The 16,152-nt window shown below is 42.4% G+C and overlaps 1 protein-coding gene across 1 annotated transcript in view; it reads left to right on the plus strand.

Annotated features, from left to right (window-relative positions):
* The first annotated feature begins 695 nt into the window (after window positions 1–695).
* med13a (mediator complex subunit 13a) overlaps window positions 696–16,152 on the plus strand; it is an 87,734-nt gene continuing 72,277 nt past the window's right edge. The window contains exons 1-2 of the mRNA XM_083926659.1: window positions 696–1,244; window positions 10,107–10,341. Of these exons, the coding sequence (XP_083782785.1) occupies window positions 1,179–1,244; window positions 10,107–10,341 (301 nt within the window). The 5' untranslated portion in view covers window positions 696–1,178. The remainder of the gene's footprint in view (window positions 1,245–10,106; window positions 10,342–16,152) is intronic.

The following is a 16,152-nucleotide window of genomic DNA, read 5'->3' on the forward strand; positions in this document are numbered from 1 at the left end:
AGTTATGCACCTTATATAAAATATCCGAGTTACCGGCTTCATTATCCCACTCTCACTCTGTGTGAATGAGGTCAAATGGATGTATTTGATTGAAATGAAACGCAAAAAGCGCGCATCAATACATCTTGGTTGCACATTTCAATTGCAAGTGCAACATCACATGCGCTAGGTGGTGCACTGTGTAAGTGAGCAAGTTGATATGGTTTGATCATTGGTAACTAAATCTGTTGCTCAGTAGCGCCACTTGCGCTGGCCTAGCGGCAATACCTATCAGTCTTGTGTTATTACAGCGCTCATGACCACGACAGTATCAAGGTAGCCACAGTCCAACCGGGGACATCTTTTCAGGACTTTCAAAATAAAACGCTCACCGCTTTTTGCATATTGTAGCATCTTTTGTGACTGAGAATACCTCAAGTACGTCAAATATGTTATTCATAAATACCATATCATTTACACATTTAGGTTTCCCCGAGGCAATGTTCGTGACATTCGTTATATTACGAAACAAAATCAATTAGATACTCTTACTTTGCCGGAAATGTTGCCTACTTTCGGCTGTGTGTGTGCTAGTCTTCGGTTGGCTTGACAACGCTTTGACCACGAATGAGCCAATAGGCTGTGGAAGGCAGAGTTGTCCCTGTGGCCGCCATTAAAGAAAGGAATCCATGAATTCAAATGGAAACCAACAGGAACCGAGGCTGAAATTATGACCGAAATAATCGTTAAAATATAGGCCGGTGCCGGATTTCGAGATGTTTTACAGGATGTGTTTCGTTTTTAGACTAATTTTTGCGATGGAGGACTAAGACAGGACGTCTTTATTTTTTTGAAGCACAGACCGTTTTAGGGCTAAGGGGGAGGGGGAGAGTTGCTTCTTTGCTCTCCTTTTCTTTTTGTTTTATGAACATTTGTAGCTTCCTCTAATTAGTTTCCACGGTGTGCTTTTAACATGTCGACATAAAGCACACACAGTCCCTTTTATCCGCTTTTAGCTCCGGCGGGGGGAACTGCAATCGGAAGGTTGTTGAATTAACTATCCTCCAGCCAAATGTTACAAAAAATATCTCTCGCTGATTAAAGCCTGCACATCTTTTTGAAAAAGACAAATTCGCCAACAGTTATTTTATTTCCCGGGAAGTGAAATGATGGAGAGTCGGAACACGCATTGAAGAAGGATGAGTTCTTGTTATGTACCAAACGGGGCCAGCTTGGAGGATTGCCATTCCAATCTATTCTGTCTGGTAAGAGATTTAAAACTAAAGGAAAGCAGCCATTTTTAACTAGCTGAGCAGGGGCTAAGCTAACGCTAGCATCAGGCATCAGTTGATAGGAGCTTAGCGAGGCTTACGGCCCTGTCGAGCTCACATCATGTCATGGCAACAAGGTATCCCAGCCCGCTAATGTTGTCGCCTTGCCTTGTTTTAACACTTTGCCACTTAACCTAGTTGTCCCAGCCGGCCTTTTACTACCCCTCTTTCTGCTACATTGCCATTTTTCTTTTCGCAAAGCAAACATTCAAGGTGAACGCCACTCGCTTGTTAAGCTTCATTTACTACATTTCTCAGGATAGACACAGCAACATACATGTCGCCTGTTAGCCCGCACATACATGCACGTTTCACTGCCAAGAGCGCCACTGTGTTCCCCCATGGCTTTCGGTGCTGGAGCACTTTCTTCCACCTTGTTTATTATTAACTTGCCATCTCGTTCTCATTACATTGACACTGTTTGACCAAGTGGTGACCAAGCACCTCATGTGCGCTTAAGTTTGCAGCATTAAGTTTTTGTTTTGTTTTTTTATCGCTGAGACAGGAGAACTGAGCATTTGCTGTGAGAGTACTGTGTTTCTGCAGAACACTGACAACTCCTGCATGGACGAGTGTCAATGCCCAACTCGCACCCCTTGTCGATAAATGCACGCCCCTTATGTTTTGACTAGAAAGATCCTTTACAAGCATGTGACACGACAGTTAGTGCTAACTGTGTTTGTTTGCAAACGTCAATTATTTATGTAATATGCTAACTTGCTTGTCAGGGGCTTAATCTCCTCGGACTTTTTCTACTATTTACACCAACTAGGGCACAGGCCCCGGGCTGGTTATATAATCTCTGGCATGCATTCCTGGTCATTGCAAACATCTAGGTTACTACATATCTAAGCTGCACTGTAACTGCACTATAAATTGGGATGAAGTGTATAATGCATGGCCCTTTCTCTAGCCCTTTCATCCTATCATGTTGTCAATTGTGGCCAGTTGGCGTTACTCTAAATAGTTGTGGCTGTGCTCCTATCCACTCTGAGTTCACAGGTATTTTTAAATCCCCTGAGACAAACAGTGCAGTGAGAATCCACTGTGTAGTCCACAGTCGTCACCTCTACACCATATGGAAAGGTGTTGCATGTGTACTGTGTCTCCTCTGGCTGGCTGATCAAGAACATGGTCTGAATGTGTTTGTTGTTGCAGTTAATTGGCTTGTCAGCAGGCTTAACTACATGTTGACTTGGAGGTTGGCTAAAGCGTGTAATGCTGCCTCCATGAGCTCCTCTCAACAATCTGCTTTGCATAGTTGAAAGTTGGAGATGTGTTTTGTCAAACGCTAATGTGACCCTTAGAGAAAGAAGGGTTGTGTTATAGATTAAATGACACAGAAGAACCACTTTGTGGTACAGTGCCACAAGTTAAAGACCACAGAGTGTATTGGTCCTGTATCGGTTTGTTAATATATGTACGCAAAACATTTTTTATCATAAGTCAAGTGAGAGTAAAAAATGCTTGGAGAGTATTGTTGGCAGAGAATGTGGTATAATAACAACATGGTGAAATACTACACTGCTTTTGCCGCAAATTGACACAGTCTGCAACTGTCCGCCTCCTAAGAGGTAACATTTCATTGCAGAAAATCCCCACTCTCTCAGTACTACTTAGTTGAGTCGATTGTGTGCGCTGAACTTGTAATTACAATGTTTACAACAGCACTTGAAGGCAGTGTTGGCTACAGTGGACAGGCGAGGTAGAGGCTGGTAGCTGTGGTGCTGTGCCTGTCTGGCTGACATTTTCCTGCACACTGAGACTAAGCATAACACCACTGCTGTTATGACTCACTCGCTGAACAGACTCCACTTTGTGGTTTTATGGTGAAAGAATGCAAATACATTGTGGTACTTTTTTCCCTCTTAGTTTTTCAGTGGATACTCTTCTCCAGAGTATGATACTACTTGTTGCATACTTTTTTTTCTTCTCATTTTAAAGTGGGCTTATTTGAATTAACTTGGTGTGTAAGTTCGATTTTTGTAGTATCATGCACATACAGTTTGTAGCTGGCTTTTCATGACATTTGTATTTTGAGCTTTCCGGCATTCAGCACTATAGGTCAAACATTTAAAAAAGCACTTGGCAAAAATCTTGTTTAGTGATAGCATTGAATGTGGCATACACTAAATTAACAAGACCCGTGTATAAAGTTGCTGAAATGAAAGTGATTCAATTTGCATTCACTTCAACGAGAATGCAAACTCACACTTGTTAGTTTCATGTTTGCTCCTTGACAGGGTTTAGCTGACGGAAAGAGTGGACGGACAGGAAAAGAGACTCTGTAGACGAAGAGCATCTGCAGCATGATTTGAGCAGCTTCACCTGTTGCTTGTCTCATATCTTGAAAGGCAGGAAGGCAGCTGTTTGAACACAGTGTTCCCTACTGAGACTCAGAACCCTAAGTGGCCAGAGGGAAGGTGAGCAGCTGGCAAAATCAGGGGTCGTAACCCTCCAAGTATGTGTCACTTGAGGAAAACTTCCTACATGTATTCAGTGCCTTTGGCCTCAGATTCCCTCTCTATGCAGCAGTGTGATTTTTGGCTTTGGTAAATGAAAGATAAAACCTCCCATGACCCACAAGCAATTGCTCACATGCTTGAGCATTTACTAAGACACAGGCAGGTGGAAAAACTTGTGGATTAGTAGTAGTGCATCAAGTGTTCGAGGCACACTCATGCACACAGCCTGGAAAGCATGAGCGTTGGAAAGAAACCCAGATATCTGTTGCACCCTCTGTTCTGCACACAGGCTGCCACTAATTTATTTTGAAAGGACAGACAGAACAACTGCAGAAGGCACATTTATCCTTGATAGAGCAGTCTGCCTCTTGGATATTGTTTATGAGGATTGGAGTACTGCTGTGTCCAGCCTTTGACAGAGGGCCAAATCTTTTCTGCCTCTTCAGGCTCAGGAATATGCAAGGACAGAAGTTCACTTTTTGTCTGTAGGCCACAGTTTGGTTTAATACACAATCACGTGTATTTTGCTAAAAACCTGGCAACAGAACAGAGACACAAATTACAAGCAGCGTCACTAAATGTTTCTACACTTAACTGTTTATGACTTTTATAATGCTATTGAAAATGCAGTTTAATGCCACTTTAATTCCTGAATAATATAGCCTACTATACAGTTGTACAATTAGAGGTATTGCTTGTTTAAGAAGAAGTTTCTTCAAGGTTTTACAGCATTCAGCTAAAAATCAAGTAATGAAGTTTTTCATTGGGATGAAGTTGTAGAAGATGCATTGTGCTGCTAGAGTTAATTGCAGGGCAGATGTTTCCCACAATGCTTGCATTCAGTCTTTTTTCTGTTTTAAAAGCCAGAATATTGCCACCCAACAGTGCTAAACAAAGCTTAACAAATCATCTCTGTGATAAACAGCAAATACAAAGAGAAACATATTTCAACAGGGACATGTGTGGCTTTTATTCTGTTGTTTATGGAATCAGAGATTACATAGACAAATGATCAGTCCTCATCATTAGTTACATTCACTATGAATCAGCAGTGCAAATACTTGGCTTATTTCCTGCGTACACAAAACAGATTCTGCCTGGAGTCTCCTAGGAAGAGACCTGGTTCATTGAAAGTGACTTCAGACATTTTTGTCTGGTTCTCTTAATTAAGTTTAGCAGGTTTAGACGTGTCAATAAGCGAAAATGGAGAGCTGCCTTGGGTCCTCACTTTGTCCTGTACCTCACACATGTAATCATACTGTATATTTGGCAAGACTACTGACTGATCAGAAGTCAGTGTAGTCACTTTAAAACTTTAGAGGGTTTCAGCCTCTCACCACACCCACACAGCTCAGAGCTCAGCATTTCAGTGGAAGTGAGAAGACTCCTGGTAAAACCTGTTGCCCTTTTGCTTTCTAACATCTGAGATGCTAGAGAGCAAAAGACTGCTCTGAATGCCAGTGAACACTTTCCAGCTCCACACTCCAGCTGGACATCATCATTTATTGCATACATTGTTATTGCACTGTAACAAACAACACCTTCTTCTATTCTTCTGTAAAATTAAGCTACATCAGCTAAAACTTTGCACCAGCAATTGCAAACGAATGGCAAACTGAGTGTTTCACATATGATAGTTCTAGTCACTGGAAGCCCTTATGGATTTCCTAATATTTTCAATATTTTTGATAAGGATCTATCCTAAAATAAGATAATGTTGTAATTTCAACACGGTTGGGGGAAGCTGTGGCTCAGAAGTAGAGCGGGTCGTCCTCTGTTCAAGAGATCGGTGGATCAATCCCCGGCTCCTCCACTCTGCATGTTAAAGTGTCCTTGGGCAAGACACTTGAACCCCAAGTTGCTTCCTGCTGCGCATGGGTGTGTGAATGTGGTGAAAGGTTAGATTAGATATGATGGTGGGTAGGTGTCCACTGCCTCCAGTATGAATGTTTGTGTGAAAGGGTGAATGTGACAAATGGTGTAAAGCGTCTTGAGTTGTCAGAAGACTAGAAAGGCGCAATATAAGAACAATTCCATTTACCTTTTAACATTAGTGATTTCAATGTATGTTTTGAAAAAACGTGTGTGAACTGTATCCGCAGTGTAATTTAGCATCTGTCGACGGTGGAGATTTAATTTATAGACTTAAGATAATGAACACAATACTAGGGCTGACACAGTAAATCGCAGAAGCTTAAAAGGTGTCCACTGCAAAGTAGAACTGTTATACCACCACAGCACGACATCGATGTTTCAGCGTCTGAGCCGAAAGCAGCCTGTTGTTAACAGCACTTCACCGAACGCCGCTGTTCCGGTTTAAGGAGGGCAGTTGCCGTAGTGACGTAGAAACAGGAAGAGAATGCGTAACGTTAGCTGTCCTCGTGAATGCCTGTATGTTTAGTTTTTCATGAATGTTAAACATAACGTCCCCTCCCTGATCAGTCTTTATAGTTTTCTTTGAGTAAATGTGTCAGTGGCGTTTTGTACGTTGCTTGTTCGGTAAACGGGAAGAGAGCGACTGGCTCTTCCCGATAATATCTTTCTCTAATTCATTTTAGAAATAAATCTATTTGTCTTTGAAACCTGTTTGAATAAACACGAGTGTAACAGAATTTTATGCACCACTTTGAATTGTTTAAATAGTAACTTCTTCATGGTAAATTGCGAGTGCATTGCCTTAAACACACACACATCTTGTCTCTCCCCCCCCCCCCCCCCCCCACACACACACCCACACACACCCACCCACCCGTTAGGTTACCGCACCAAATAGGCCTACCCCAGACATAATATATTTTTTGCAAAATAACACAAATTATAATACATTTTGACGCAAAATCATATATATATATATTTTATCTGATTACTCAATTAATCGGTAGAATACTCGATTATAAAAAGATGGGATAGTTGCAGCCCTACACAATACATTCAATAAGTCATTTATTATCGACAAACTGCTTGTTGACAGTAACACACAACATTTGGTTATACTTTTTCCTGTTGACCACAGTTGCTTCTGTGCTTTGTATTCTAAATTAAATATTCATATTGTATTCAATTGCCTGCTTGGCAGAGAAACTGCAGCATAGATGCAAACGTCCTGCTGGTGACAGAAACAGTCGCTAAAAAGGTGATGAAGAGAGCTGTAATGTAAGATGAAGAGTCTAGCCTTCTGCTCTTATAAGCTGCGTATTTCATTCACACATTAACAGCGCAGCAGCATTAATCAGCATTTTAGCTGTGACTGCCACTACACTAGGTAAATCTCAGAAATAAAACGGGTCAAAGTTTCTGTGCCCACAGGATTTTGCACGGTTGATTCAAGTTGCCCTGCGTGTGCAGCTGTAATACAGAAACTGTCACCAACAAGAAGCATGTCGGTCTTTTCTCTGTGCCATTTTAAAAGTGACCTGACACAAGGCCGACTGTTAATTAAACGTTTTAAGCTTCTTTGACCATGTGCTTAGAGTTGCTTGAATTCAAAGATTGCCTCACGACTCTGTGTTGCTTTTTACACCAATGAAACCTGGAATAGTCAAATGCTGTTTTTTCTATCATTACTTCTTTAATTATTACTTCAAGTTGCCATCAGTAAGTTCTCATCTGATCAATCATGGTCTATAGAACCGATTGTAACTGCTTAATTGCTGTACTCCAATGTTATTTGGTTGGAGAGCAGTTTGCATCGCCCCCTCCTCTTTTGTTCTTGTAAATGTAATGTTAACATGAAAGAGGATACAGTCGGAAGTGCATAAGTTGAGGTGCCTTTTAACGCTCCATATCTGTATGTGAAAGGGTTTTGATATGACTTAATGTTGATGCAAATACAAGACAATGCACTCTACCTCGACAGTAGCAAAATGTCAAGGAATTAGATTGAAACTGTATCCACTTTACTTCACTACTGCATTAGAGCTGTCTTGTACTTTACATCTCCTTTGTGTGAAGTGGTCCTTGATTACAGTTAGGCCGTGTTCTCTAAGGCTCGAGAGCTAACTTTCAAACATGAAGTGAAATTTTAGGGGCAAAGCAAGCACACATGTATGGTATTAGGGAAATGTATTAAAACATTAATGCCGACACTTAACATAAATATAATAATTTGATTCACAACTTAGTGTGGAATTGGCTAAAACAAAGTGGTAGGATATACAGAAATATTTATTTTAAAAAGGAACCTTAGGGTCGCCGGTTCGAGTCCCTGTGTGGACCATGAATGGAGTGAGGACTGGTGGCTGGAGAGGTGCCAGTTCATCTCCTGGGCACCAATGAGGTGCTGTTGACCAAGGCACTGAAACCCCAACTGCTCGGGGTGCCGATCCATTTGGCAGCCCCCTCGCTCTGACATCTCTCTATTAATTGCATGTATATAGGTCCTGTTTGTGCATGTGTGTGTATTTCTGGCCTGTGTGTGTGTAACATGAATAATATAATAACAGAGTGAAAAAATTGAATTTCCCCATGTGGGATTAATAAAGGAATTCTTCTTCTTCTTTCCTCTTAATTCATAGCAAGGTATCGGTGCCCTGTCACCAGCTTGATGCCTGCATGTCTATGTTAAGCACATAATGACGTCTAAAAGTGTGAAACCAATACCTATGAGGAGGAGAGGCCCATAATAAAATCTGTAGGGCACTTATGAACAAAACCTTTTACACGGTGAAACACACCATACCATTGGGAACTGGCCATGGTCAGTAAGATGACCAGGGTGTTCACTTGCTAATTGCGTATCTGTTCTGCTTATGATCTGGTTTCACAGTTAACCGTTCCCCACTCCCCCTTTGCATTGTGTGTGCACAGATGTTTCCTTGCAAGATGCAGGTGTAATGTGCTTCTCACACTCCAGCAGGAAGGAGCAGCCTAACTGCTGCAGCTCTGTCATGACACACAGACCTAGCCCTGCTGTTTGCACCTTTGAGCTTGTCCTCTGCATGCATAGCAGCTTTTGAATTCCTTAGGAGCCAGATTGTTTATCAGAGATCATGGTGTTTTGATCGTGCATCCCAACAACTGCAGTGTTAAGTTACGATGACACCTTGGACCTTCGTTTGTGGCAGCCACTCTTCTCCTTGAGCTAGCTGTTTTTAGGTTACTTTCTGTTTATTGATGATGCGTACTTTAATAATTGTGAAATACGCGTGCCTGTGTGCTGCTGTGGTGTATCACTTGGACATGTACAGTAGTCATAAATACAGTCAATACCATTTTTAACTTCAGGTTTGTTAATGATTTGTCCACCTGTGTGTTTGTGCTCTGTCTTAATGCTTACATACTTGTTGTTGTGATTTTGCTGTTGTTTTGACATTCCCCAACCCACCACCAACCCCCACCACCACCATCACAACTAACACCACAAATCTCCCAGCTTATCCCTAGCCAGGTGAAAGACCGCTGCTTCACCACTACCATGGGTAATCACTTGTTCAGGCTCAGCGCCTCTGCACTAGAGTGAAGATATCCCCTGAATTGTAATGGATTAATTGGTTGACTATACAGAGGGACAGCTTGCCAAGTCAGCCTGAATGGAATAGGACTAAATGGCATGAAAATGAGCAGTCCATGTTCACACAGATTGCTTGAAATGTCTACAAGGATAGATGGAGGACCAAGATTGCCAGCAGAAATGGGAATGTACGCCTAAGGCATCATGTATGTTTTTGGGGTAGTTGGTGTGTCTATGTGTGCGTGTTTTAAGGTAGACATGGGTAGTCTGTCGTAGCTAGAATGATAAGCAGCAGTGCTAGCTAGCAGTAGAGCGTAATGCTCCTGCTTTAACACTTAATAACCCCGCCAGTGATTTACTGCCTATGAGGCTTTTTCCTGTGTGTTTTGTTCTCTCTATAAAAGCCAGACAGCGTTTATAGAAAGGCAAAGCACCCCCCCAGCACTCACCAATAATGAGGATTAAGGTGGTGAGACCACATTTACCAGCATTAGTTTTTTCCTGTTTGTGTTTCGAACATGTTGTTCGTTGTGATATTGAAAGCACCTGAAGCACAAGTACACAGTTCATTGCAGAAAGACACAGAACAGTTTTTAATGGCAATTACTTTTTTATAAACACACAATGATGCTCTGTTTTCTTATGATTTACTGTCTATCTTTCAATCTCGCCATTTGCTGTTTTTCCCCCTCTCAGTTGTGACAGCCCAGGTGTTTTGTCGTCAGAAGTAGTTGGTGGGTTAACTGCCCCATAAAAGAGGATTAATACCTATTCTTTACACTGTGCTCAGCAGGTTTACTTTGAGGTGCTGAGTGTATCCTGAAACAGCGACTCTGCAGACTGACAAACTCTTTCTCCCCCTCTCTCTCTCTTCTCTTGCAGGCTGACTTGACAGGGATCAAATGGAAGAGGTTTGTGTGGCAGGGTCCCACCTCTGCACCCATCCTCTTTCCAGTGACGGAGGAGGACCCCATCCTATGCAGCTTCAGCCGCTGCCTGAAGGCCGACGTGCTAAGCGTATGGCGGCGCAGTCAGCGGCAGGGGAGGAGGGAGCTTTGGCTTTTCTGGTGGGGGGACGACCCCAACTTCGCTGATCTCATCCACCACGAGCTTGCAGGTGGGGGACTCTTGGCATATATATATATATAATGTATGTGTTATTAAGCTGTGCAGTCACACCCTCACTTCCTCACTACATGGAGGTCAGTGGTCAGGGTCAGATTGTGAACAACACCCAGGGTGCTTGTGGGGATTTAGTGATCGAGTTCAAGGGAACAGGGAGAGTGCTCCTTGACACAGAAGTGGTTCTTATCGTTAAGGAGCAGGTCATTTGTCCTGCTGCTGCATAATAGTTAGGTAGGTAGTCAGCCAAGCAATAATTGTCTTGTTGTTTTAGTAAATTATATAAACAAAGAGAGTGAGATAGATGACAATTGTTGTCCGACAAGAAAAATAATCTATGAATCTGATATTCACCTCACCAACCAATGCACTTTTCTTGGAATCATTCAAGGTTATGAAGCAAAAAGATTGATGGCTGTTAAAGATAACGGGAAGTATAGAGGGCTTGCAGCTTTAGTAAAAGTAGTACTTGAACATCGATCACCCTGTCAAGATACGTTGTTGGTTGTACGTTGAAAAATGATACAGATTTCACTGCTTGATTGTCAGGTAGGCACAAGAGAGGTACCCTGTAAATTAGAGCCTCAGGAACGTGTCAAAATTTGTGTAATCTGATACCTCCCTAATGCCCCCCCCTTACCCTCCTCTGACTGATAAGACAGCCAGCCAGTCAGGCTGTTAGTGCCAACACCTGTAGGGCAACTCACTCTTCCTGGAGACACTGGGCGTCACACTGTCTCATTTTTTAATGTGTGTTTGAAAAAGGGGTATCATATCCAAATGGCCGCTGCCCACCAGCAGATCAAACAGCACTGTACAAACTGGCCAAAATTCTCAATTTTAAACATGTCTTTTAAAAGGTATACATACCTACGCGTTATAAAATAATGTCACATACCATAAAACTTACAGGCCCTGAACACCCACACAGGTGTTTTCAGTTAACCTGGCTGATTAGACCCCTTCTGGGGACTGTGTGGGTGTGAATACTGTGACTGACATATTCTTGAGTCTCCTGTTAGCATTGTTGCACCTGTTAAGGCAGAACAAAAATTACTTTATCTTTCTTACTCTGAGATGGAGATTTGTGACGTCATGAATTCCCATCTAAGCTCCACCCACCTTCAACACAAGCACAGAATAACTAAAGCATGGGTGTTAAGAGGCTTTAGAGCCTTTGTAACTCTCTCACTCTCTTTCTCTTATTCACTCTCCGCCGGGGTTGGAGTGAGAACTGAGCCCCATAGCAAGCCAGCTAACCGATACCAAGCCAGCCAGCCAGCAAATCGCTTAATGAATAAAATTGAACCACTCAATGCCTCATCCCCACACTCTTGTCACAGTGTAGGATGAGCAACAACTCGTCGACTGGTTACCGTTACAAGTGTAGCATGAAAGCATGGTGGAATCAGCAAGCTGGTTAATCAGTTGGCCAATGGCTGCACTGCTGTTGTCTGTGGTCAGATCAGTCGATGCTGTTGAAAGCATTTAACATGGTTCTCAGTATATAAGTGCTTTATAGTTGCACGGTTGGCTTATTTGACTGCGGAGATGTAAGTGTCGGCTAGCTTGACCGTGGTTGTTGGCTGGTTACAGGGGACTGGTGGCCATGGTCCCTCAAATGAAGCTTCACTCCCCGACCTTAGTAGACTATTTCATCTTGCAGCGCGGGCAGCGACTTGGGAGACACACAGGTTGTCCATCCCAGTGTTCGCTTTCCTGAAGTATGATAGTCGTTATTTTACACAATTGAATATTAATTTTCACATTCGAATTTGTTTTTTTGATATTCAAATATACTGTACATATACAAATTTAGAATATTTGTTGGCAGCCCTGTTGCATTTTAGGATGAAGATGAAGGTTTAGGAAGCTGAGCTCAGTCCTATTATAACTTGAGTGAAAAACATGCAGAAGCAGCCATGCAGAAATGAGGCAAATGCATTCACCCCCCACTTTCTCCTCTTCCCTCTTCAATAACAGTAACATTAGTGGTGGAAGATGGAAAAGGCCATCTTTATTCATGCTCTCTGCCATGTAAATTGAACTTTGGAGTCTGAGCCAAGTAAAGCTCGTCTGTGACCCTCCTTCATTATGGGACATTGTGCCTGAAGTGGACTCAAAATGGGAGCTGAAGGCTACGATGGGCAGCTCATTCAGGCCTAACGGGTCCTGGTAATTACCTGAAGCGTTTGGCTCAGGCCCCCTAATAGAGTTGCTGAATTTCAAGAAGGAGGGGGTGGTGTGTGTATATGTATGTATATGTATATATGTATATATATGTGTATATATATGTATATATATATTTATATGTATATATATATATATGTATGTATATATATATATATATATATATATATATATATATATATATATATATATACATACATATATATGTATATATACACGGTATATATACGTTTTTTAATATATACAGTATATATACATTTATATATTTAAAAATTGTTGGAGTCACTGCTGTGATCTAGGGAGATTAAGGGAGGATAGTCTCAGAGACATGCATTCTGAGCACCTGATGAGATTTTGTACATTTCCCACTCCCCATCTTTCTCAAGTGTTTTGCACCCTGACTCCGCAGTATCTCGGTGTGAACGGTTCCCAGATGGGCGGTGTAAACCGTGTTTCCTGTTTTGGATACTGTGGTTTCCTTCCCTCTAGTGGAAGGCGTCCTTCCTCCTGCTTCTTAAACCTTTCCCCCTCTTGTAGCTGCTAGGGGGCTTTGCCAGTGAAATGAAGCAGAGCAGCCTCTCTAGATGGATCTAAAGTCAGCCAGAGGGCTTCTTTTTCTCCTTCAGTCTCCAAACTGCAGCTGCTGATCAGTCTGTTCACGATGATGTGTCCTGAGACCTGATAACAAAACTAAGACAGAGATGGAGGTTAAGACCTCCGTCCAGATAGCTTTACCTGTATACGGTATGTGTTTTTACTACTATGGATGGGGATGCTACTGTCCTCTTCTAGAGCCATTTAAAGCACAAGTATACTCCTTCAGAACTGCTTGTCAGATGGTCGAATAGCTTATTTCTGTAACTTTCCTAAACTGTCAATCCAACATTCACACCCACTTCACGCTGTGATTGGCCACCTATGCAGAGGTGAGAAAAGAGCCCAGGTTTGGATTTCTCGCTCTAGCTCTCTTTTTCATTCTTCACCTATTTCTGACACTTTGTTTGGACAGCCAAGTGCAGCGCTATGAATGCCTTCCAGGAGAGACTAAGAGATATGCGTAGTTATCCCCCTTATTTAAACAATATTGCGTCTTCTCGTCTCAATGACGATCAGCTGTTCAGCCTGCCTTCGAGGACATTTCGACCAGCTATGAACACCTTTACCTTCCAATATGGTCAGAGAACACATCGTATGAATCAGTTCTTTTCTAACATAATTAATGCTTTAGTGTGGTGGACTGCAGTCAGTCCTTCTAAAGCCCCAGATTCCTGCTGGTTTTCATTCTGACCATCTAATTGGGTTCAAGGGATGTCACATGAATGCTTATAGAATAATAAAAAAAGGTTTTCTTGGTCATAAGCATCAGGACTGAAGATAAGTGCTCTGGCAGAGTGTTCGGTGTGTGTAGCCCAAGATGTAGGATGATGATTGACAGTCTATTGCGTCTGTAGACTCTCCTGGCTGCCTGCTGCCTGAGGAGGTGTGAAATGACAAATACCAGCTAGCATTGGCAGGGCAGACCATGGCAAGACCAACCCAACCCATACACTCAACTGGAATGTCACAACTGTTGTTTGCCTTTGAACCACAGCACACTGTTTTTTCCACTAGTTCGATGGATTTTTTTTTTGCTTTTGGTCCTAACCTGTCTTGGGAATAAAAAACTTTCTTTTCAGGTTCTCAGCCTCTTTTTAGTCTTAAAGCAATGTTTGGGCGGTAAACATTAAAATCCGCTCTTTTCCTTTCATTTCGGCAAGCTGAAATGACGCTTACTCATTCCCCACACCCCCTTCCATCCTCATTAGATTAGCGGCCTGTGAACGTCTTTTAATTTTGAGCATGTGCCATTTCTGTATACCAGTGTGCCAGTAATCCCTTCTCTTCAGGGAGATGAGGGGGGAAGGAGTGCGCTGGAGAGATGAGAGTAGTGAAGGGCGGAAAACTTGAGTGATCTTTTAATGTCTAACACTTAATCACCAATGAAGGGAACTGTAAGGGTAACCACGAAGCCCCTTCTCTACACTGTTGGACAACCCGCCTCGCTCATCCTTACACAACGGGAAAACCAATTCTAATCTTCTGGCTATGCACAGAAACTCTTCCCAACAAGTGAGTGCCACCGCTGAATTAAACGGCTTGTAGGCATGTATTCTTATGCAAATGACATGCGCTCTTCATCGTGATCTCCACTCAAAAGCTGGTGGAATCTCCTGACCAGGGGCATCCAAAGCGAAAGATAAATGGCTGCCTTTTCCTCCCCTCAGAGACCCACTGATCTTTTTTTTGCATAGAAATTAGGAATGGATGTCTGCAAAGGGTAATTGTTCAGTGGTACATTTCTTACTAGTCTTTCACGGTCCCTTTTCTCCACCCTACATAGGGTCCCCCTGGGGCTTCCACTGCTGGCAGTCTGGCACCACGTTTACCTCATGTTTCCTTAGTTGTTTCCACATATGAACTCCGGACAGTGTCAGGTCCAGAAATAGTGTGGAGTTGCTCTTTCACACATGCAGCACACAGATGTGTTCTCTCTTACTGGAAATACACCGTTTGGCTTCGGTGAGAGGGCCATTTTTTTTAAGGCAAGGGTGTCATTTGGTTTAGGCACCTGGGTGGAGCGCGCAGGGGGAAGAATTTGACGTGGATTACACTGCGCAGACAGAGGTTCTTAATTTGAGTTTCTTGCCTGTCTTTTTTTCCCGAACGATTTCGGTGTCAGTCCTTACTGACAGAAGTTCCCGAATCTCCTTGTCTCTTGAGTTAGACTTCTCTGATGCGGTCTTTGTGTAAATCACTCTTCTAGTGTCATTCTTTATCTTTCTGATTAAATTGAAGAGGAAAAATTCAAGAACACAGATGTTACTAAACGCCTGTTTTGATGAATACATTTCATTTTGGTGCTGCTTGCTTGTAAGTATGTAAAACATCTGTCAATGCATACCCCTCTCTTTGAGCGGCAAGTCTGGGATTATTAGTTGCTAATGGGAAGGTTGAAAGGAAGACACGGCCATCTGCTGTCCAGCACAGGTTATCCGCGAGCCATCGCCACCATGGTCCCTGGAGCTCACACATGGGTGTTGGGTCACGTTGTTTGGGATCCATCCAGTGATAGAGGAAAGAAAAGCTTAATTTAGCAGCTCTTTGTGAGTTTGTTTTCCACAATCTTCTGCTGACCATTGTTTTTGCTGGTATGCAGTAATTCTTGGTTTGTTTCTTGCTTTGCCAAATTAATTTGTTCTTTTGTTAGCATGCTCCTCTGTGCATATTTGAATCAATGGTCAAATAAAAACAACCCTGCTTTGCACCTCAGGGCAGAACATCCAGTTCCAAAGGGCATATTTCAGTCCTCCAGAATGCTGTGTTGGCTGAAGATTTCACTGTTTTACAATGTCAGACTCTTTTTTTCCCTGTGTTCTTTGGAAGAGCTCACAACTTCAGATTTATTTAACTGCCCTCATATCTGTTAGCAATAATTTGAAGCACTAACTGGAGGATACAGTTGTTTGTTGAAAACAGCATGCAAATACCAAAACATCTGTTGAAATTATGTCTGCTATTTATTTCAGTATCTTGGACTTGTGTTGTCTATGCAGTGACTGTATGATGAGCCACCTAG

Source organism: Echiichthys vipera (genome assembly GCF_963691815.1).
Source record: "Echiichthys vipera genome assembly, chromosome: 14".
In the NCBI taxonomy this organism is placed as follows: Eukaryota; Metazoa; Chordata; class Actinopteri; order Perciformes; family Trachinidae; genus Echiichthys; species Echiichthys vipera.